General features: G+C 38.7%; 1 protein-coding gene across 5 annotated transcripts in view; it reads right to left on the minus strand.

Moving 5' to 3' along the window:
* Positions 1 to 954: 954 nt before the first annotated feature.
* Mapk10 (mitogen-activated protein kinase 10) overlaps positions 955 to 24,688 on the minus strand; it is a 308,006-nt gene continuing 284,272 nt past the window's right edge. For 4 of the 5 annotated variants that reach the window (XM_033759309.1, XM_010621655.2, XM_010621664.1 and 1 more), the window contains 3 exons: positions 15,325 to 15,388; positions 13,496 to 13,573; positions 955 to 4,476 (listed from right to left, as the gene is read on the minus strand). In XM_033759309.1, the coding sequence (XP_033615200.1) occupies positions 4,334 to 4,476; positions 13,496 to 13,573; positions 15,325 to 15,388 (285 nt within the window). In that variant the 3' untranslated portion in view covers positions 955 to 4,333. Of the gene's footprint in view, positions 4,482 to 13,495; positions 13,574 to 15,324; positions 15,389 to 24,688 lie in introns of all 5 variants that reach the window. The other variant, XM_010621670.3, reaches the window with a different exon arrangement.

A 24,688-nucleotide genomic window follows, 5' to 3' on the forward strand; every position in this document is an offset into this window, starting at 1 on the left:
CCTTGGTCCCACAAGCATCAGAAATCAGAGAATGTGGGAAAGAACACAAAAATGACCCGAATGATCCCAAGTCCTTCTGAAACATCACAGAGACTGTTTTTATCCACCAGGCCAGCAGACGTTAGTTCTCACAAAGAAACAGGACCTATATGGTCTTGGCTTCCATGGTGCATGTGTACACATATGTACATGTATGTGTAAGCGTGTGCTCTGGGTGCATTTTCTAAACACTGACGCTGGACAGTTCTCATCACTGCTCATGGTCTTTGGTGTCCAAGCATGCAGAATCACAGGCAGGTGCAAGTTAGGCATCATTGCAAGATGGACATGGCAGGGTGAACAGAGTGACAGACAGACTGGGGGCTTTATTTCTTTTAGGCTATACTGGCCATCAGTCCCACATAATTGAAAGCTAGATAGACATGAGTCCATATATAAACAGGTGCCTTCCACCTCAGTTTCATCAGAGAACTAAGTATCAAAAGAAATAAGGAAATTTTATATTTTATCACAAGGAAAATAACTGATTTAACTATTTACATTGTGACTATTTTGTTTTTATACAACTGACTTCCCTTAGTTTAGTGATGATGTCTGTGAAAACTGTTGGGCTTTTATAATTAAAATGTGTGTGAAGGACTGAGCAGGGAGCTGCTTCCTCTTCAGACCCACAGGCTGGTATCCAGAATTCCTACAGCAATTTTAATCCTCTGACTGAGTTGTAGAAGATATTTTTTTCCAGCAAAACTAGATGGTAATATTCTTTACAGAGTATACAGCGGATAGTGCTTTTAAGATGCAGACTGTCACATGTTAAGAGAATTAAATAGAAGTGTAGTTCGCGTAATTTAAGTTCTACAATGAATATTTAAAATGTTACAAATCAGCTTTATTGTACTTTTCCAGATGGATCACAAAAAGACTTATGCATTCTTATCTATTCCATTTGTCCCATTTGCCAAGACCAATTTTCTAATCTGCCACTCCATAGTGATCATTATCTTTAGATAATATTTTTCTGATAATGATAAAAGTTTGAGGGAAACTATCCTACTTCTCTGCCATGCATTAAATATCTTCCTCCAATGGGTGGGAATTGGCCTGGCCCCGGACCAACTGGGAGCTACCTACCTTCTAGAAAGCCCAAACATTTGATTCTTAAAGATGACATATTTTCAGTTTTTATTCCACAAGAAGAAATTTTGTTGGAAGGCCAATGCATCCCTCTGTAAAAATGACCATACTGGTCCACACAACACATATAAAAATAGCAATGACATATCTACACTGGTGTTGGTTTTGCTAAGTTCTCATAATTTACTTGTTCCTGCACATGCATGAATACACACCCATCCCTTCTGGGGAAAACTACAGAACATTTTGTCAAGGGTCACCATGAAGCCAACGGCCTGTGGAGAGGACAGAAGGTTAAACTCCTTGGAGTGCTAACTCATAGTACAAAGTGAGCCCCACCAGAAGCAGAGCCTTCCCCTTTCTCAGAAATGTGGTCTGGGTGACTTACCATTTCTGCCCAAAGTGAAAGAACATCCTTTGGAAATAACAAGTAACTATATAGGAAATATTTTGGTGGTTTTGCTTCTTAAGAAGATTCAATGCTGGACATAATTCATTCTGAATTTTATCATAACCATTTTTCAAAGTTATTATAACAAAGGGCACCTAAGGGCGTGAAGAACAATGGGATTTTTAAGTAGTAATTCTCTTGGTCATCCCATCTCCCAGTGCAGTTCAAATTCTTACCTCTTTTTGTAAATGCTATGTAACTCCAAGAGATTTGTTTCTTTTTTTCTTTTCTTTTCTTTTCTTTTTTTTTTTTTTTTTTTTTTTTTCCTGTCCATAGGGGACCTCTGACTAAAGGCAACCAGCCAACAAGAGCAATACAGAAGGAAATAGATGAGGACCAGGGCCCAGGGAAGGTGCCAACAGCTAGGACCTGGAATTGTGTAGTTCTTGACCGGTCTACTCAGAAAAGTAACGACCAGGTTAGCAGACATGAGAGACATCCTGACTGTCAAACGTTTCCAAGATGCTTTGGAGATTCCTTCTGCCTCTTGTCCTCACGCAGCTCACGAAATTCCCCTTAGATGCCTTTCAAGCTGCTGCCTGACTGCTGCACTTAGCCCTGTATGGTACAAAGCAGTGCAGGGGAGAGGAGTGGAGAGGCCACAGATATGTCAAGAGCAGTGTACAGAGAAAAGAGAGAATAGTGGTACAGAGAAGGGAAGTTCAAAAACCTGAACTATGACACAAGGAAAAGGGAGAAGAGACATGTGAAGGAGGAGGCAGCTTTTAAAGTCTGAAATATTCACCGAAAAGAATGGCAGCAAGAGAGAGAGTGGGGTATTTTTATTCCAGGGGACAAGCTGAACAATGTGTTCTCTGCATTCTAAACAAGCCACCTCTTGCAATGAACCCTACTGTGTGAAGCGATCCCCAAACAGTGGCTGCTCAAGCTGAGGTGGGAGTGGGTGCAGTTCCCTGCGGACTCTATTGCTTCGAAACAGATGGAGCATCCCTGCTGTTGGATTTAAGGCAGTTTTCGGAGCACTGGCATTCTTGTTTGCTTTATTTCAGAAGCGTTCCCACGTCCTGATCACACCACACTCACCAACAGTCCCTTCTGTGTGTTTTACTTCTTCCCCGGGTGAGTACCACCACACTGGCGAGCACCAAGGGGGCTGGAGTGCAAATATCGGTGATAGATACTTCACCAAAGTGAGTAAGAAGGGAAGCCTAGCCGGAGGCAGTTATTGCTGAGAAGTCCTGCTTGGATGGCCCTATCTGAAAACCTCCATGCTCCACAATCCCTTCTGAAGTGCCCAAGAAAGCATTTTCATTTGATATAAGTTAAATTCAGGTGATTTCACTAAACCTTGACATTAACGCTTCATGGCTTTAAGACAAATTCATATTGCTAACGCGATTGGTTTCGCAACAGTAACTTAGGGGCACAGTTATTGCTCTCACATCCACTGTAGCACAAAATTCAGACTTTCAGCCCTTCTTAGATTGTTAAAATTTATGAAATAAATAAACAAACAGGAAACGGCAGTCATCTGAAAGAGTCAGGGCAACTCCCGAGGAACAAGGCTGTCTTTGGAGATGTGCTTTGGGGGCTTCCTTTAAATTCATTAATTTGGCTTTGTTCTAGAAGAGGGAAGCAATGTTTCTTCTCAGAATAGAACCACGGCAGGCCATGAACCTGAGAAGCACCCCACACTGGAAAAAGCAACCCACTGTCTGAGCCACTCAGGTAGGTAAGGAACTGGCATGTTAAGGATTCTCACTGTCAAATGTTGACACAGCAACCCTCCTCCCCTGCACCCTCTCTCCAGTAGCCTCCTGCTGTGACATGGAATTTAGAAATGACAAATGGACTCTGCTCTTTAAAATACAGGTGTCAGTGTCTCCTGGCCTCTGTGCAATTGTCTCCTCTCTGTTTAGTCCACACTGCAGCACCACTCTCTAGTCCGCCACTGTTCACACCTTCATGCCCAAGGCCGACCCAGTTAGCGCCTGAGAGCTCCCCCCACCCCACACACACTGTACATAAGTATCACATATGTTCTTTCTAAAATTGGTATACAGGTGCGATTTAATCAGTTCAAATTTGGAAGCTACATCTTCAAGGTCTGAGAGCTCACGCCCCCCAGGTTTCTCCCTTTAACATGTATTCTTATAAGACGTACAGCTTAATCAATTAACAAACTAAACAGCTTATATACTGGCAATATATTACAGATGGATTTATGTCAGGGTAATAGATCACGTGAAATGGACCATGTGGTGCCCCAGTGCACGATGTCTCGGTAGAGCCCTGAGGACACTGACAGCAGCATCTCTAAGTAGAGCTGTCTGAATACAGACACATGCGGATCTGTATCTACATCCATCTGACTAGGCCAAAGGAGCAGGTAGATGCAAGATAGAGACACACACATGCTTGATAGGGCCACTGCACACCTCGACAGGCCATTCCAAAGGGCAGGTACAGGTTGCTGGTTTTGCAGCCATTTAAATGACACTTTATGGAAAAGGCTTCTCTAATTTGGGTTTGATTTGCTCTCTGTAGTAAGCATCGTTGGAAGGAGACCAAAGCAAGAGCAACTAGAAGTTAAATATACATTTGAGCTTAGGTACAATACAGAACTTTGGAGAAGAAGCAGGCTAAAAGATTGGTTTCCATTGTAGGCTTGGGTTCTCTCCTTTGCTGATTTCTCAGCATGTGTGTCTACATGTGTGTGTGTGTGTGTGTGTGTGTTCCATCCCCTCATCTCCTGAAGAACGCTGGGTTTCGCAAGCAGGCGGCTAGTCACCTGCAACAACCCAGGGGTCCTGCTGAAGCTTCCAAGCTGCTGTCAGTGTCGGACGCCAGGGTCTGGTCGGTGGACATGGAGGAGATGTCGTTGACAGACGAAGATGGAGGGAGACTCTCACTGCTGTTCACTGCTGCACCTGTGCTAAGAAAATGAAGATCAACATGACTAAATCTGGAACCAGACCCAGCTGAATGCCACTCAAGAGGTCTGGATGGACACACATAAGAGGGAATTCATTCCACAAACATTCACAGAATCATGTATGTGGGAACTTTGTCAGATAGGGAAAATCAAGATGAAACAGTGCAGAGCCCCTGGTTACAGGTTATTCAAGGCAGGTGCAGAGTTACCAAGTCTCAGTCTGTGTTAGCAGTCATCTGCAATGCACTTTAAACGCACACACACACACACACACACACACACTCACACTCACACTCATAGCACCTTCAACCCCTACAACCCTAGGTCCTCCATTATTATAATATAATTAGTCTTGTGTGATAGCCCGAGGTTTGTGCATTTTGAAATAGCCGCCCAGAAACTGTATAGATAATGGGGAATTGAAAAAACGCTGCTTTATGAGAAGACAGATAGATAAAAATCCCTTAATGTAATAATCTGACCCTGTATGCTTTCAATTCTCTATGTTTTTGAGATGAAGCCACACAAGGGAATGATCCCAGACATACAAGCAAAAATCTGAATTACATGGAGACTACAGGTTGAGAAAAAGGAAGGTAATAATGTAAACATTATTACATGTCATTGATGATATCAAATTTAAAATCCACATTGAAAAGCAAAGTAGGACTTCTGACTAAAACTACAACAAACAGAAGTCAGAGCATAATTTTTTATTATGTATTTATGTTCCAGCTGGTTTGATTACTGGACTCTGCAAATGACTCTGAATTATCAACTTAGATTCAGAAAATGATTTTATTTATTTGCTCCGTGGGAACATAACAATGTTGAAACTCTGAGAAGAAGTTCAGTTAAAAACTTGCTGAGTTACAATATCTCTGAAAAAGAAAAGATGAACCAAAGGCACTGTAAAATATAATTAAACCCTAGCTCCTTGAAATGGGCAATTTCCTTTCTCTATGTTCTTTATAACTCGGCGATATCAGTAACAAAACACGTGCACTGTTAAACAGCTTTCTAATAACAACGTCTACCATATAATCACCTACTAAAAGGTTGGGAATCCTCACTTAAATTACTTCATTTTTAAAAAAAAGTACGCAAGATGGATTTGGTAAAAATAATAAGTTCAAAATAACAATAGTGTTATTACCTAGACCTAAAAACTAGTAAACAAAATGAAACAAAGAAGCAGCAATCCATACATTCCTCGTGCCTGGAGTCGACATTTCTTGCCCATGGGAAAAACGTGATGCAAATGTGACAGGAGCCAGGGAGGACTGGAAGCCTAAATGAAGACACTTCGTGTTGATCCTACATGTGTTTTAAGGTTTTACTTGTTGATTGTAAATATATTTATTTAGCAATGGGAAGTGTGTAAAAGTAATAAAAGAATACATACTGATCCTCCAACTAAAGCTACAAGCCATTAAACTTCAGGTCTATTTCTTTCTAGTCTTTTTGCTAGGAAGTTTCCCTAGTTTTGATCATTTTCTATGTAGTTCTTTGTACGCTGACGTTTTCATATACAGAAAAGCTTAAACTTAACATTGTTCATGTTCTTTAAACTTCTAAAATTCTCAATATATTTAATAAAGATATTTAAAGGTAAATATCTCCAGAAGAGGTTTTGGGGGGTTTTTGTTTTTGTTTTGTACTGAGAATTATATTTAGGGTTCTCACATGGGATGACCTCTGACTTTCTTTCTTATTTTGAGATCTAAGTTGCTTAATGGCTGAAGCAGGGCTCTGCTTCCCCAGTGTCTCAGAGTACTGAGATTACAGGCATGTACCACCACCTTCATCTTCAGAAGAGATTTTTAATGTTTTATTATATTGTATAAATAATAATTCTTACTATCAAAACAATATGTAATGCTAACTTATCTGGCTTCACTCTATTTCAACTTTACACAATTATGCTCCTTAGAGAAATAGTGCAGAGCTAGTACAGTACAATGCCTCTCATGATACAGACAACCTTTGATCCCCATATACACTGTGAGTTCCCAGCTCTGTATTTCCCCAGTTATGGACTAAATTACACCCACACCTTTCAGGTTCTTTCATAAGCTCTAGGATCTAAGCATTTAGTGTTACTAAAATGGACTTCTTGGAATCCTCTTCAATTTTTCCACATCTTTATTAAAGGGTAGAGATTAAGATCAAACACAAGACTAATAAATGCCTGATGAATCACAGGTCCAACAGGGAGATTGCATTTGTCTTACTGGGCATTTCTCTCTGGATAATATATTCCTTTCTTACAAATGGCTTTCAAATTGAGGTGCTATAGTCTAGATTTAGTTTTGCCTTGAGATGTGAAATCCTGCCCATATATCTTTTTGTAAGCATTTTATTAAGGTGTGTGACATACTATATACTTTATAAATTTAATTTGTAACTTGAGATTTTTAGTATATTCAGAGCTGCACAGCCATAACCACAATCAACTTTGTAGCACTCTCATCACTCCAAAAAGGAACACTTTTCTTGCCCACCCTTCAGCCCCAGACTAGGCCTCGTCAACGTCTGTCTATAAACTGCCTAATCAGAACATTTCATGTAAGTGGAAGTGCACAGTATGAGATCAGTTGTGACTGATTTCTCTCAGAAAGCAACATGTTCTCATGGTTCATGCATGTTGTGGCAGGTATTTCGTCCCTTTATAAAGAGAAAGAATGGTCCATCACCATCATAAGGATGCATTAACTTTGGTTTTCCTGTGTATTAGTTAGTGGGAATTTCATGAACACTTGGGTTGTCTAAACTTTTTTGACTATTATACCCAACGTTTTTATGAATGTTTATGTAAAAGGTTTGTATGAATATATTTTCATTTCTCTTGGGCATCAAGGAATGGAATTGTTGCATCACAGAATAATTCTATGTTTAATTCTCTTTGAGTTCATTTTGAGGAGCTGCCAAACTATTTTTGAAACTATTTTTGGGTGCACAAGTTCACATTCCTACCAGGAGGTTTAGGGTTGCAATTTCACCTCATTAATGCTTCTTACTGTAATTTTTTAATGATTATAGCCATTGTAAGTGTGTGTGAAATGGTGTCTCTCTGTGATTTGATTTTTGTTTGCCAATAGCTAATGATGTTCGGTATCTTTTAATGTGTTTATTGATTGGTGTATCTTCTTTAGAGAAAGTCTATTCAGAACCTTCAGCCATTTTTAATTAGGTTTCTTTTATAACTGAATTGTAGAAGCATTTTATAACATTATGAAGCATTTCATAGAGATGCAGCACTTCTAAGGCACGTGGCTGGCCAGTGTTTTGCCCCCATGAATAATCCTTTTGCTTCTTGAAGGTTTCTTTCAAGCCTAAATATTTAGTTATAATTATTAGCACATATTAATAATTGTATAGAATAAAAGTTTTCAATGGTGAAGCACAACTGTTTTGTTTTAGATGAAGTCAGATTTATCCAGTTGTTGTCTTGTGTCTCCTCTAAGAAATCATCTCCTAACCCAAGATCATGACAGTTTAATCCCATGTTTTCATCTGAGAATTTTTGAATTTTAGTTCTTACACTACAGTTTATCACCCCTTTTGAGTCCATTCCTGCATAGGACGAGGTCCACTTTTATTATTTTTCAGGTGAATATTCAGTCACAAACACCATTTATTGAAAAGACTATTTTCTCCCTTGTAAAATTATCTTGACACAGTTGTCAAAAATGAAGTGATAACAGATGTAAGGATTTATTCTTAGACTCTCAATTCCATTCTATTGATATACATCATCACATAAGTAGAAAGCTATCTTGACTATGTGTCTTTAACTTTGGAAATCAGGCAATATGAATCCTTTATCTCCTTCAGGATGGTTTTGGCTACTCCGGGTGCCTTGTATTTCCACCTGAATTTTCAGACTAGATTTCTTCAGAGAAGACAATCATCATTTTTGTATAGTATTTGACTTTAAAGACAATTTGGGGGAGTATTTTCACCTTTATCATATTGAGTATTTCAATCCACAAATAATGGACCATCTATCCATTTACTTAGGACTTCTTTAACTTAATTAATTCAACAGTGATTTTGTAATTTCCAGAGTACAAACTTTGCACTTTTTTATTAAACTCATTACTAAGGTTTGTTGTTGTTGTTGTTGTTTCTGTCATAATGGAAAATGGAATTACTTTTGTTCATTGCTAGTAAACAACTACAACTGGTTTATTTGGATAAATAGTCTCATTGACAGTGGATTGGGAATAAAACAGATCCAATGATACTATACTGTTTTGGCCAAGGAAAATCACCTTTTTTCTTGTCTTCATCATCTGGTTCCCTGTGATCCTTATGCTGTCAGAAGGGTCCTGCCTCTACTTTATCAATATTGAATGTAAATTTATAATTAGTCTTCACTTACTCAAACTTCAGAATCTGCCAAATCTTTATACAAAACCTGCCTTTCTGGGGTTCCACAGACTACTGTACCTGATTTTTTTACACCACAAATTAAGAGAGGTCTTTTCTTTTGTTTGTTTGTTTGTTTTGGTACCGGGGATTGAACTCGGGTCCTTACGCTTGCAAGGTGGGCCACCAAACCGCTGAGCTAAATCCCCGACCCAAGAGAGGTCTTTTCTTCCAGTGCCTCCTCTCTAAAAAATTACTGTGCCGTGTGCTTGCCTTATGGGAGTGGCCTCTCCGTAGTGCTGTGGAGGGATAATGAAGACCACTGCCGCTTGGTGTGTTGACGGCAGTGCCCAATGGAGTCTTAGAGCTAATTTTTAGCATCTCTTTCTCACTCTGCATTCACTGGGAGCTTGCCATTGGTCGTAGTGAGAACACTTACACCACAGAAATCAGAAAGTGTTACTGACCAGTTGTCTCTTACAGATGATTGTTAAATAAATACCACTGTTCAATGAGTAATATTTGATGTGTGTGCCCTTCCTTACTGCAGTACAGTGAGTGACTGCAGTCCCATCTGGCTTTCACACAGACCATTCAAGTCTATTTTTATATAGGTAACAAACAAGCCTTGCCAACCATAAAAACAAGCACAAATAAAATGGGCAGAACAAGAGCTTTAGTTTCACATTAGTTTACTGTCAAGAAGTTTCTGAAAATCTCTTAAACAGAACTGAGTCAGACCAAATCTGATTGTTACGTCCACTTGCCCAGCACATCCCAGCACGGTGATAACTATCCCTACCTTCTCTATTGCACAGAAGATACCAGTGGAGAGATGCATTTTATAATATACTCTCCCATCAATGAAGCAATACATATTTTCAATAAAATGATATTTGAAGTAACTAAAAATACTAATAAAGTTGCAAATGAGGAATATCAGCTACTTTCAACTTTATTTCATGTCTTAGTTACTTTTCTCTCATTACTGAGACAAAATACCTGATTTCCAAAGCTAAAGGGGAAAACGGTTTATGTAGCTCACAGTAGAGGTTTCATTCTATAATCAGCTGGCTCCAACACAGGGTGGTACATGGCGGAGGAGCCACAGTTCATGGTGGTAGAAGACAGAAAAAGCAACAAGGGATGACCACAACTCTTTCTACCCCTTAAATCTTATGCAGACTACGTAGGGCAGGTAGCACTCACAGCCTTAATCCTAGTGCCTTTGAGCCTAGCACTGCACCATGAATCAATCCCACACTCTAGATCCAGCCACCTCAGAAAAAGCCCCACCTACAACTGCATGAGGCTTTGGGGAGACATCTAGGCATGAGCCATAACACTTTAAAACATTACAATCCACAAAACTAAATAACTTGCTCTAAGAAAAATTTCCAAGCCAGAAGTTATCTAACCAAATAGTAGTCAGTTATTGGGAGAAACATTGCTCTGTTCTTTAAGAGGAAATTATTTTACTGACAACCCCCTCCCCAACTGCCACCACCAATAAAAAGATATATACAAAGAATGAGAAGAAAAACTAAAAACAACAACAACAAAAAAAAAAAAACTGATATTCTTTTCTCTCTGCACAATCATGAGCCTCCCAGTATATCTGGGCTTGAAGTTTTTTAGCAATAAATAAAAATGACTTATTGGACTACATGAGTGACAGTAGCTGGGAAAGAGCCACTCTCATGGTGGGGAACATTGACCACACTGGAAAGGAGGGAATGGGTACTAAAAACATGGTGGATTTATCTGTCATTGAAAGATTGTGAAAAAAATCTCTGCCCTGCCTAGGGCTAAGCATCTTTGTCTCAGTGAGTCATTGTTCCCTGAGAGAACTTTACTTCTACGTGAAATAGAGGTGGGGACAAACAGAGAATTGCTGGATTAGATGACCTCCTATTTTTGTTCCAGCTTTAACTTCTGTAACAACCGCTTTAAGAGGAAAATTAATTTCTGCTCATGGGCTACTATTCCTTCAGCAGTCTTTACAAGTCAATTCAGGAAGCAAACAGCTATACCACTCTTGAAAATAAATCACTCTGCAAGTGAAATCAGATGGCAGAAGGAAGTAAAATTGGTTTTTTGGGGAATGTATCTGAAGTTTAGATGTGTTCTTTATTGATATATGACAATTCCATCAATGAATTTCAAATCCATAAATTACTCTCCAAATGTGCATTTAACATCCTATTTACACTTTTAAAGCATCCCTACAACAAGCTTGGGTATTAAGACCATTTCATCCCTGAGGAACTGCATTAACTGATTTTCATGCTATGGGATTACCACTGAATAGTAAGGGAATCTATATTGTAAGATTACTTTTCCTGGCTTTTTAAACAATAAAATATGGTATGTAGACATTAATGGGAAAAGGTGGCTAAAATGAAAAATCTAAAAAGCAACCTTTCAGAGATGTTTTAGTAATTGCTCTTTCTTTATCGCATAGTTTCCTGCATACACACACACACACACACACACACACACACACACACACACACAGAGTGATGCATCAATAAAAATTTAACAAGCAGCTCTCTGGGGGAAAACATGTCCTGATTTGTAGTCTGCCAAGTTCCATGTTGTAAATTTCCCTAGCTGGTTGAAGCTCTCAAAGTGAGGTCAATAAAGTCACTTTGAGAAGAGATGTACACAATTGGTTCTTGAGCTGACGAGAAGTGGCTCTAACACTCAGTTGCTCTACAGCCTCTATTTGATGTAAATACATGCAGCTATATCATGCATAAATATGTAATGTTGGATATACAACACATAATTTACCAACATTTAGTTATGAATCATTTTCCTTTAAAATCATGTAGTGAAAGATTGAATCCGCAATCACTTGAAATATAAGTTGATTAAGTCAGACAACTATGTAGTGGAGGGCAGGTGTAGGAGGCAGATAACCTCCTGCTGTTACAAGTAGTTAGCATGGTTATAAAAGGGCTTTACACTTCTCCCTTAGGTAAACATTAACTGGTGCATTTTAGAAATAATTATTAACACTGAAGAAAGCAGTCCTGCAAAATATTCACAATACACATTTCCAAATTGAATGAATCAAAAAAACATGTGAAGGAGCAAACCGGTGTGTGAGGCATGAATAAATGTCAAAGGTTACAATTCCTAGACTTGGCACTTGGCCAACTTACACTCATGACAAGTAGTTGGTAACTGTACATTCAGCTAGGTCACTGTCTAACAGGTAAACATCAGGGTGACTAAATAATTGTAATAACCATGCAAGAACTGTGTACTCAATTAAAGCTATTGTCCTGTCTTGAATTCTGTTTTTGGAATAGCACCAAGCAACATGCCAAGAGTAGCAATTTTCAAATTAATAAATATTTATTGAGCTATTATTGTTGCAAGGCACAGCATGTAGCAGTGTGCAAAGACATATATATACATATATATATATATATATGTGTGTGTAATCTTCTTAGTGAACTTATAATCAGCAAGGGATAATAAGATGAGAGGTCCAATATTGTAAACACAGGGACTAATAGAAAATATAAAAGGATCCTATTCTTTGGGACAACATGAAAAGTCTTTTGGAATAAGGTGGTATGGAAAGGAAATGACGTAATGATTATTTGAAGTCACGATCAATAGAATAGTTTATACTAATATGTGTTCCAACCCATACGAAATGTCTTCTTTTGCTCGATCCTGGTATTTCAGCTCCTTAGTTATAAGAAAATCTGTCGTCATTTTTATAGGAATTCTTATCACGAGGCATCTTTCTGGATGGATGTTGAAGCCTGTCTTGGAGTTCTTTAATCAGCAGCAGAAGGAACATATAGAGAATTTAGAAACAACTTCTGCAGACTCAATCCAGATGGTACAAAGGGTAACTAGGGTGGGCCAGGCAGAAGCTAGTGACACTCTTTGCCCTCTCTAAGGAAAACTCAGGGTAGAACTAAACACTGCCTCAAGTTTGCTTGAAAGATATGTAGTGACTACACCTGTCTGTGTATCAGGTTGCCTGTGGATCCAAGCCAGTGGTTCACAGAGTACTACCAGCATGAGAAGCTGATCATCCTATATCCCTTTTCCTAAAACAATCCACAATGGAAGGAAAACTTTTTACTAATGGTAGGACACACAAAATGGTTTCCTTCTAAACTAGTCATTGCAGTTGACATTCTTGCCAGCCTGAGCTGAGTGTGATTTAAAGGTGAAAATAAACCACTTTTCTAAAACTCTTTATATTCAGAACATGCATCTTAGGAAAAACTGTATTACCATTAGTAAGTGCAAGCAAATTATTTCAAGGAATTCCTGGCCTCTACCTTGATCAGTAGCCAACAGGGCCTTGGGTCTCTGTGTTTTATGAATACCATTTATGCTTGAAGCAACCCACATTGTTTCTTCAGCATTTGTTACTCTCTCAAAACCAGCTCTAAGAGAACTTCTGTGCCGAGCAATTACAATCAGAATACTGGGAGTGAATGTCACAGTAAATATCAGAATAAACAAAATTAAAACCACAGGAAAACAGTCCCGCGATACTTGCTCAAATATTCAGGAAGTGATGTTACTGGTTGCAAGCCCTCCCAGGAAGTCAAGGATAGACCCAAGTACTGGTTCATTGGTTATTCGCTGAGAGTGAGTACCTGAAGGGGAAGGCTGTCCTTTTACTACACCGTTTTTAGTCTTTTCTTCTGAATTCATTACTTCCTTGTAAATAAGTTCTGTAAGAAACAGTTATCTGTGTTACTATATACAGCAAATGTTTCTTAATCCACAGAGAAATTAATTCATAACACATAACAATGCTTTGATGGGGCTGAGTCGATTAGAAAATCCACTGAAATCCCTTACGCCCCTAGTTCTACTTTTCCTTGCAGTTAGGATGGAGGTAGGCAAAAATAGCTCCTCAATAAAGCAGTTAATAACTGAATGTATGAACGATATATATTTTACTATTTTCTGAAATCTCCGTGAGTGGGCACTTTTGATATATTCTCACATATTTATCAAGGATTTTGACGACTGCTTTTGAGCACCCGTTTTTAAATACGCACGCCCAAAGAGAAGCACGATTTCTCACAATGTTAAATTATTACCAGACTGTACCCCTTCTATCTCTGGCATCATTTTTCTTTCCGAGTCCTACCTTAGATTTGTAAATCTAAACAGGCCTAAAATACAACATCCTAAAACTTCATCTTATTAATTCCCAAAATGGCATCCGTTCCTGTCTTTCTCAGTTAAAGTTAAAAAAAAAAAAAAAAGGATCTTAGGTTCTTTTAATTTTTCTCCCTTTAGTTAAAAAATATTCAGCCCTCCTTCTTCTTGTGGTAGCTTAAGGCTCATGTATCTCATCATCTCTTACGCACACTTCCTTCTCCAATTTCATCTACATCTTCTTCACCTGATGGCTGCATCTCTCTCTCACCTATTTGTGAACCTTGGAAACTCGGCTAGATCAAAGCGAGCCTTTTCCTTCTGGATGCCTTTTAATTGATTCACTTTTTGCATTTGTTCAGTTTTCCATCTGCACCAGCATGATCCCTTGCCCAGGAAAATCTTTTTGCTCTCCTTGTAAGCTTTGCTTATTTCTGTCACTTGTTTTCCTCTTATAGCCCCTATTTGATATTTTACTGTTTTTCTTTTCCCAATTTACATTTATTTAATTCCTTCAAGGTAGCTAAACTTCCTTCCCTTAAAATTGTCCACTTATGTTTCTTCCTATTTTGATCTGATCATTTGATATCTTCACCTTCGGGTTTCTCATGCTATTCTACTCCGCAGTTATTTACATTATTTAAGGATGATTTTCAAGTTTGAGTTAACTTTCTGCTTTGTTTAAAACTAGGTAAAATATTGAAGATGTAATGGGTTTGGAGAAGTGTTTTTGAATAAAAAGGATCAAGCTACTTGTGCATCCCTTTTATTAATTTCAGGAGAAACGAGCCACTGAGGTGCACTTCTTTTCTATTTTAACTCTCTTATACGTTCAGTGAATGAATTCATGTAATGACTATCTTCCTCTTCCTAAATTTTAAGAAGCCTTCTGCCTTAATTTGAATTTTATGTCTCATGTAAAAGTTTTGCACATAAGCAGGAAAGTTTAATTGTGAAACTCTGAGTTGAAGCTTGGCCTCCACAACAAACAGGTCAATCGATCCCCTTGCAAAGGTGTCAGTAATTAATTCCTTTCGCTCACAAACTTTCTGTCGGTATGAGAAACACAAACTTTCTATCAGTTTGAGAAAAGAGATGAAGTTTCAGAAACTTTGCAAATGGTCTAAGAGGATAATTTAAAAATCATCTTTCAAAAAAAACCCCAATAGAGTCATCTTTTAGTAAATTATTTTATAAGAGAAGGTCTCGGGGCACTTTCTGTATCAGAAGCATGGGATATAGAAGTGTTGGATACTTTCTGTGTCCCGAGTCTCAATAAAGTAAAAATATATATACTTATGAGTAGTAGAGTCACCTTTCCACTCTTCAATGGTGTGTTCTCTTTCATCCAGCTGTTTGTCATAAATCTGAGGTGGGGGCTGCAGAATAAAAACAAATAATAAATTCTGTAAGTCATCTACACACATCATTAAACTCTTAACAATACATGAGAATACCTTGCTATCTCTGATTTTGGTGGTGATCACAACCTTATATAAATATGTAGTGATAGTAGTTCAGAAGTTAAAGTTTCTCCTCACACTGATGGGAGATTGACTTGTATCACAATATTGCTGCTGAATAAAGATGGCCTCGGATCCCCTTCCTGAGACCTTATAATCCCACACCTCCTGGCTTGGAATCCAGAGCTCAGCAGCTAATGGGTGAACTTGGAAACTCAAACCCAACACCTGACTGCAAAGTCACAGAAGCCGCTCTATCCTTTGCTCCCTGTGCCCGATAACAGATCCTACTAAAACTCTCACAGACTGATTATATCTGTTCCGTTTTTACACCTTCTCTGAAGAGGACTCTATGATGCTTCTCAATAGATCAAAGTATCATTCCTTATTATAAAGAAACACCTAGATTATTAACCTTTTATTTTTCTTGAGACATCATAAAATACCTTTAAATACAGTTGAGGGGCTTATATTTAGATGGTTTCAATATATATCCCCTCCACCAGCTCGTTATAGAAGCAGGTCACCTTGAGCCCCTCAGAGGCCTCTAGGTTAGACAAATGATGGAATGGAGCCTTTGGTCTGCTGTATTCAATATTCCTCTTACTACACGAGGGTGGATATGGAGAGAAAAATTTCCACACACTTGTATGTCTTCCAATAAAAATAAGCTCAAATAAACTCCCCAGTCTTGTTTTCTTAATATTTTGACACAGAGAGATCTACCACAGTGAGGGAAGTAGGTCCAATTTAAGTCAGTTGACACTGAAAGGAAAAAAAAAGCTCTGAAAATAATATCACAATGAGGTGGGAGAGAAAATGGTGGGAAAGGACAGTTACACAGCATACACTAGACCGAGCGCAGAGGAGAGAAAACTATCTTATCTGGTTGTCTGAGACAGAAGTCTGGAACTCACTGTTATCCAACATGCCAAATGCTTCATGAGAAACTAAAAGATTTACTCAGTATGATTGACTCAGGCCTGCTGAGATGTGGATACCCCAGAGAGTGCTATCATAAGGAAGGCTTTGGGGACACAGTTCAGGAACAACCTCTGATTGCACAGGGCTTTTCTTTGACACATTCACAACCTCTGGTAGCCTGAACAGTGAGAGATGTGAACGTCATCCTAACCCTGGCATGTAGGGCAGCTCACATCCTGCAGTCGCGCCTGGGTATGAAAACAGAAGACTATTCGGCTGGGAGGAGCCAAGCTAGCTAGCTGAGGTGTTGAGAAATAACTACTGCTGGACAGATATTCTCTAGTGCCCGTGATTGCTACTGGGGCAGAGAGCTTTAAACATCGCTGTTACTCAGATGTGGCTCACTGAACAGCACTAGCTACCCAGCAGCAGTCAGCTGACAGCTAAGCAAAGGAGCCGTTCGTCCAACCCCGCGACACTGTGAGAACACATTCCCGAGCAGATCAAGCGGAGGACGAGGGCGAGTCCTCACTGCCCACTTCACTCAGGTAGGATATTATACCCCAAAATGTAAAGGGTCCCCAAATTATATGAATATTATGATTTCATGAGTGAACAAGTAAAAGGAGGTTATTCTTGAAAATTTGTGAAGCCATAATCTAAATCAGCTGTTGCAAAGCCAAAGTCTGGTTTGCCCACAATGTTCTGCCAAGTGGCAGTTTCCTGCTGTGCCTCTTCCTGAGGATGTATAACACTGGTTAGGTGCCATCCAAGTGTCTACATGCTGGATCCCTGCCGAACAGCATGCACAGCTTGTGGGGACCCCAGAGCTCTGTGCTCTGTGGCCACCTTTTCCTTCTGACAGTAGAACCAATTCAGCGTCCCACAGGACTGGCCTTCCCATGCACTGGATTTTTCCATTCAAGTTTCAAAATTAAACACAGTTGAAGAGTGCAGTCCCTGACGAAGGTCAAAATGCCATTTTTTGCTTGCAATAAAGACACTTTGAGGTGATTTTTCTTGGCACTTCAGCACACAGCTCTTGCTCATGTGTGAAGCCTGAAGCACAGAGACCACAAACTGCACAGAGAGAAACCAAAGTGCTGAGCCCAGGATTCTTCCCTTCAGTGAAGCCAGACACATTTTTATAGTTACTATTCAAGGACATCTGCAGAGGAGCTCTATGTTGAGGTGTGGGTGTTTGGTTTGGTTTTGTTTGATTAAGGAAGAATGGAGGCAAGTGTCACCTATCGGAGAAGGGTACCTTCACGTAAAGATGTCTTCTACCTGCCAGTATGGAAGAGTGACTGACCCAGTCCAAAGAAGCAGTGTCCACACACACACACACACACACACGCACACACGCACACACGCACACACGCACACACGCGGGTTTGGATAAAAATCATGAATGTGCGATGATCTCTAACACTCTTTGCCTCCACCTGTTGAGAAGAGTTGGTGTTTGCTCAGCTTTTCTATTTTTTCACCCTATTAAATAGGGAAAAAGTCTATTTTGCTAGATAACAAAGTGAATATAAAAGAAATGAAGATGAGGGATAAAGAAAAATGGGTCGTGTGTAGAGAACTGTCAGACTTTGTGATTTGCATTCGTTCTTCCACGACTCAACATATTTTTGTATTATTTTTAAAGATTCGATTTTTACTAAGTTGGAAGTCTTGCAGAAATTGAACTATGGACTCATATATGGATAATATAAATAATAACAAACTGAATTGTATGTACTTTGTGTGGATGACATTGTGCATACATATTCAAACTGAATTATTTGAGATAAACACATAAACAAACGTATGATCACTGTGAGTTAGAAAATATTAAATTTAATTTCTTAATTTATTAAATTTAGTCATTCGATAAAGGTCTTAGGCATCTAGTATGTTCCAGACCTATACTTGGATTGAAGAATTACAAGAAAAAGTAGAGAGAAGACGTGGGGAGCTATTGTCTGACCTACAAAAGGTATTTTAAAATCTCACTGGGGAATGGAAGGTAAGAAAGGATTGAAGATGTACAGTATTCCAAAATAAGTAATGAGTTTTAATAATAACACATAAATTAGATTTTAAATGAATTATATGCAATGAGAGAGAAAAATGACTCCCTGCTTTCTAAACTGAGTAGCGGGGCAGATGATGGCGTTGGTGGACTTCTCTAAAGAAACAGAATAGAGAGTGAAGTGAAGTTGGTAGAGAGAGAAAACTATGTAGGGCTTTTGAGCAGAGATGTTTATTTGAAAATTAAATCTATGATCTGAATTCAGATGAGTGATGTCGGCTAGAGACTTGCAGATGTGAAAATAACAGCAAGAATTTGTTAAACCATAACAGTGGAGCAGGTCAAGAGGGAAGGCACGGGGTAGGAAGGGTAAAAGGGCCAAAGGGGACCCTGTTAAATACCAAAGTTGAAAGATAGTCTAAGGAAGGCAGTTCCACCCTCCAAATTAGAGAAATACATGTAAAATGAGAATGGTGCAGTCATCTAGTAGTCAAGCGACAGGAAGTATAAAAACAAGAATCACTGAACAGTTTTTTTGGAAGTGAAACTACTGAAGACTTTAGCTTCCATGGCATCATGAGGCAGAGAGCCTTGCAGCTCTTGGAGAGTTTTCTACTTTTTCACATGGCTGTCACATCCAGAAATTCATAGGGAGATCCTTGGTAGGGACATTAACACGAGACAACACCTAAAGTACTGAGAAAATATGAAAGAATCTTGTCAATGCCAATACGGATATTGTATATGACTAGGAGAAGGAACTACAGAACAGATGACACCAGAAAAAAATATAATAGTTTCGGGTCTGCTGTCCCAACTGTTGTTGAGAGGCTAAGTGAAGATCTCTGTTGACTATCTACTTAGGAGAAGCTTCTACGTTCTAGGCTTCATGCACAAATTTTAGTAGTCCTCAGAGTGAGCTGACTGCAATTCAAAGAAATTCTTAAAGATGTATTATTTTCAAGTCATTTGGAAAGTTAATAGGAAAATATTTTATTAAAACTCAATTCAAAGAGCAATTTGGAGTAAGTGGTGACAGAGTTTATGCTGAGATAAAGACTAATAAAACAATATCTAAGGTGAACATTTTTGTAAAATAATAAATAGGAACACAGCCAATAAGATGACCATATTTCCTACTTTGTTCCAAAGGATTCCATTTAATGTTCTCCTATTTTTTTTTTTTAGTTATAGCAATCATTACACCCTTTCCTCCCTTAAGAAATGTGAGTTGGAGGATAAAAAGTGGGCATCCGGCAAGACAGCATTGCTACATGCAATGGCAAAGAGCTAAGTAAAGACCTACAGTGATTTGAGAACAGAGAGAAAACTTGAGCTTCAGTGTTTTTCTACCTGAGGGTTTAATTGCAGCTGTATCTTTGGATTCCGTAAGATATTAGCTCAGCACATCTAAAGAAAACACAAGGAAACACAATGGCATGGAGTTTGCTTTTCTTAGTAGTCCTACAATTTGCTGCCCTCCGACATATCTGAATGAGATGACCTATTTAAATAGAAAACTAAAATGGTGTGGAGAGAAAAACATTGGCATTTTGGTGAACAGAACTGGAATCTTTGCCTTATCAAAATGGCATAAATTATTACAATGTAATTTTGGGGAGCAATAATTCCGCCCCAAAAAATGTACTGCCCAGGACCATCCCTTTCCCCACTATGCCAACAAAGAAACAAATGAATGAGGTCAGGGAAGCAATAATCAAAATGAACTGTAACAGCGATTGAAACCATTTATTTAAAAAATCAAGCAGAAATCCTAAAGCTGAAAAATACAATGAATAAAGGGGGGGGGATAAAGAGCACCAGTGGTAGAACTAATCAAGCTGAATAAAGAACTTATTAACTCAAAGATATTTGTAAATATGTAGTTAAAGGAGAAAAAAGTTTCATGAAAGTTTATGAATTTTATGAGACAGACTCAAAAAAAGCAAATTTTGGGAGGCATAACCCAAAAAGAGAAAGACAAAAGCATGGGAAATATTTTAAAATATAAATTTTTTAAATCTCTAAAAAAATATAAGTATCAATTTTTCTCAAGTGCTTCCAAAACAATTAAAGAGAGAACATTTCCAAACCACTTCATGAATATAACACTACTCTAATTCCAAAGCCAGACAAGGACACTACAAGAAAAGAAAAATTCAGGCCAATAGCCCTGATTTACATAGATGCAAATCCTCAACAAAATGCCAGCAAACCAAATTCAGCTACACATTCACCAAATTAAGTCTTTAATCAAAGAGATGTAAGGATAGTTCTACATATGCATGTCTATAAAAGTAATACATCATATTAACCAAATGAAAAGCAAAAGTACATTAACATCTAAATAGAGGTAGAGAAAGTATTTTGAAAAATTTAAATCTTTTCATGACAAAAATTTTAACAAATTGGATACAAAAAGAATATACCTCAAAATAATAAGGGTCACATACGATAAGTGCCTAGCTAACATCATTGTCAATGGTGAAAATTTAAAAGTTTTTCCTCTAAGATTAAGAACAAGACAAGGATGACTACTACTATCTCTTCTATTCAGCATCCTAGCTACAGCACTTAGGAAAGGTAAAGAAATAAAAAGTATCCAGGTTGAAAAGGAGAAGTTGAATTGTCCCTGTTTAATCTAACATATAGAAGACCTTAAGTACTCCATCAAACACACACACACACACACACACACACACACACACACTCACACGTATTGGAACTGATGAATTAAGTGGCAGGACACAAAATCAACACACAAACCTTTGTAGTATTTCTATGATCTACTCAAAAATAGATCAGGAAAACTATCCCATTGACAATAGCTACAAAAATCCTCCTTTATGATAAGTTTAACTCAGGATATGAAAGACTTGTACAACTGAAAACCATAAATCACTGATGGAAGTAACTGAAGAAACCACAAATACAGCCATGCACTGTGCAAGGTACTGTGCTCTATCCTACAGTTGGTGAATACAACAATAGTTCCATAAAAATATAAAGTTATGAAAAAATCATATCACCCACTGATATCATACCCTTTATAATGTCATATGAGGTATTACTTAGATGTTTATAGATAAAACCCACTACACTGCCAGTTATGTATACTACACAATATTCATAAAGATAACAAATAAGTTACCAGTGCATGTATTCACTATGATATTCTATACTTTGTCCTTATTTTATGAGGCTAAATCTATGGCCCCTTTTGTCCTTATTTTAAAATGTATTCCTATGTATAATGTTTTTACTGTAAAACCACTCGCTATATTATGCCAGCACCAGCTTTATACAACTCACGTCTACTCCACTTTTTAATTGCATCCAAAGACCGTGTTAAATGATTGACTTACACCACCTAGATTTGTATAAATCTACTCTATGCTCTTCACACGATGATAAAAGTGCCTAACAACCCATTTCTCAGAACACATCTTTGTCATTAATACATGACTGTAAGTGGAAAGATATCCCATGTTCACTGACAAGAAGAATTAATATCGAAACTTCCATCTTACCCATGGCAATCTATATATTCAATGCAATCCCTATCAAAATCCAGTCATTTTTCACATAAATAGAAAAAGAAAGATTAAAATTCAAATGGAGCCACAAAAGACCCCAAATGCCTGCCGGGGATTTAGCTCAGTGGTTTGGTGGTCTGCCTTGCAAGCACAAGGACCCGAGTTCAGTTTCTGGTACAAAAAAAAAGACCCCATATGGCTAAAACAATCTTGAGCAAAAAGAAAAAATCTGAAAGGACTCACACTACCTGACTTCAAAATGTATGATAAACCAATAGTAACCAAAATGTCAGGGCACTGGCTTTATAAAATAGAGACACTGGCCAATGGGACAGCATAAAAAGCCCAGAAATTGCACGTTTATGGTCAAATGTTTTTGACAAAGATGCCAACAACACCCAATGGGGCAAGAAAAGTCTCTTCAACTAGGTATCCACATGGTATCAACATGCAGAAGAATGGAATTAGATTTTTATCTCACATCCTATACAAAAATCTACTTAAAACACATGTAAAACTTAAGTGTATGACCTGAAGCTTAAAACCACTGAAAGAAAACATGGGGGAAAGTTCCATGATACTGATCTGCTCTAAGAGAAATAAATGAGGCACAGAAAAACAAACAGAGCACAATCTCACAAGTGCAGTGCAAAACATGTTCAGCTCATTCTAATAGAAAGTTCAGTACTGGTTGTGAAGGGCTAGATAGTGAGACTGAAGGAGATTCCGATATTCCTCATTTAACAACGTACCTGATTGAATGACTCTTTGGACTTACAACCAAGACACACCGTTCAGACTCAGGAGCCATGTTTTTTGTACAGTTCTGTACCTTCTGTTTATACAGCCTCAGTATCCATTTTGAACAGTATACCTTGCTTACACAGTACTGCAATTCTTGCTGATTGTACTGTATAGTACAGTACTATAGTTTTATGTCCTATTATACATTATAGTACTGCATGTAAGAGTTACGCAAATAAAAGCAAAGCCATCAAGTTGGAGTTTCCTTCAGCCATTTCTTCATTCTGAATATTGCAATGTGCATGCTATATACAGTTCCTCATTTAACGATGAATTTATTCAATAACCCACTCAAAGGACCACTGTAAGCCATTACGTGAGGAATGTCTATACTGGCCAAAGAATTTCAATTAGCCAGAAGGAATATATTCAAGAGCTATTGCACAACATGGTGACAAGAGTTAATAATGTATTCCTGGAAATGGCTACAAGAATGCAATTCAATTGTTTTTATCACACAGGAAAAGCGATAACATGAGGTAACGCAAATGTGAATTAGCTCTACCGAGCCATCCCACCGTGTGTGCATATTTCACAGCAACATATACAATATTTATTTGTTAATAAATTTTTAAGTCAGATGAATTGAAAGTATGCACCCGGCGAGTGGGGAAACTAATAAAATCTGCTGTCTCTGTTAAGCAACCCGATGAATTCTCCTTTCTAAATTGTCTTACACTGAATTTCCAGAGGAAGCCTAAGAATACGGTTCATGTGCAAGTGACCATTTGCAGAAGCACCCTGAGGGGCATGCTGAGGAGAACAGGAGAGAACAGAAACGCAGCGTGCAATCAGTGCCCTAACAAGCACTCCCGGCCTACAGAAGGCTATGGTCAGAGCTATGGTCAGGGGAGGACACAGGGACAGCTGATGACATGAATACGACTGAGGACTGTTTGCTTTGAGACTTCTTGTTGAGGGGAGGGGGTGGACGCGTTGCCGGCACTGCCTGCCCCCCGCCCCAGGATCTGACTCCATCCTCTCAGGGGAGAAGTGCCACAGGTTTGAGCAGGAAGAGAAGATTCCCCAGGGCCAGGAGAGATACTCAGTTCAGGATTCTGGGTGCTCATTCCGAGATGTCCACTTAAAGTTCAGTGGTTGGTAGACTTATAGATCTAGCATTCAGGGACAACGTATACATTTGATTCGTGGTACTTAAATTAAGGCTGTGGGGTGAAATGTGATTCCCGGGGACAAAAGATAATTAAGGCAGAAATGAAAGAGCCCCTGGCTGCCTCAACTGTAAGGGAAGAGAAAACAAATGAGCCCTGGGAGTGGAGGCTGAAGGAGAACAGGAGCGCAGGTCTCACGGGAGCCAAAGGGAAGAGGCGCAGGACAGAGAGAGCATCGGCCTGTGCGCGTGCGCAGAGGCATGAGACGCCGATTTCCTTTGCATTTGGCACCTGGAAGGCCACTGGAAATGTAAGAGAAAGCAGGATGGGGGCTTGGGAATGACATAATCCTGATCGGACCAGGATTTGGATATAAAGTGGAAGGCACTCCCGTGCTAATATCAGAAATGAAATGATAACATTGGCTTTCATTCTTTGCTCTTGGAAATGAAAGCGACTGGACCAAGTTTATTTGTGGGAAGTAATCCTCAGCAGGAAATGGAAGGCAGGATGCACAGGGGAAAGGAGGAGACCCACGAGCAGAAAAGTAAGGTATCACACACACGCACGCACACATACACAGGAAAATAAAGAGTACTGCATCCTGCTGTTATCTGGACTTTGTGAAACTCTAACAGCACTGTATTTTTCTCTCAACATCTCCATCACCTGTTTTTCTGAAGCTGATTTGATATAGTGTCTTGTTTGATCTTCATGACATCCTCTCTCTTGTAGGTGTGCAAATGGAGTTCAAGAAGGTAAAATAATTGTGCTCATGTGGTAAAGGCAATACTGAAACTCGAGTCTGAGTATATATATA

The sequence above is a fragment of the Fukomys damarensis genome, unplaced genomic scaffold (assembly GCF_012274545.1).
Source record: "Fukomys damarensis isolate Sample0158 unplaced genomic scaffold, DMR_v1.0_HiC HiC_scaffold_37, whole genome shotgun sequence".
Lineage (NCBI taxonomy): Eukaryota > Metazoa > Chordata > Mammalia > Rodentia > Bathyergidae > Fukomys > Fukomys damarensis.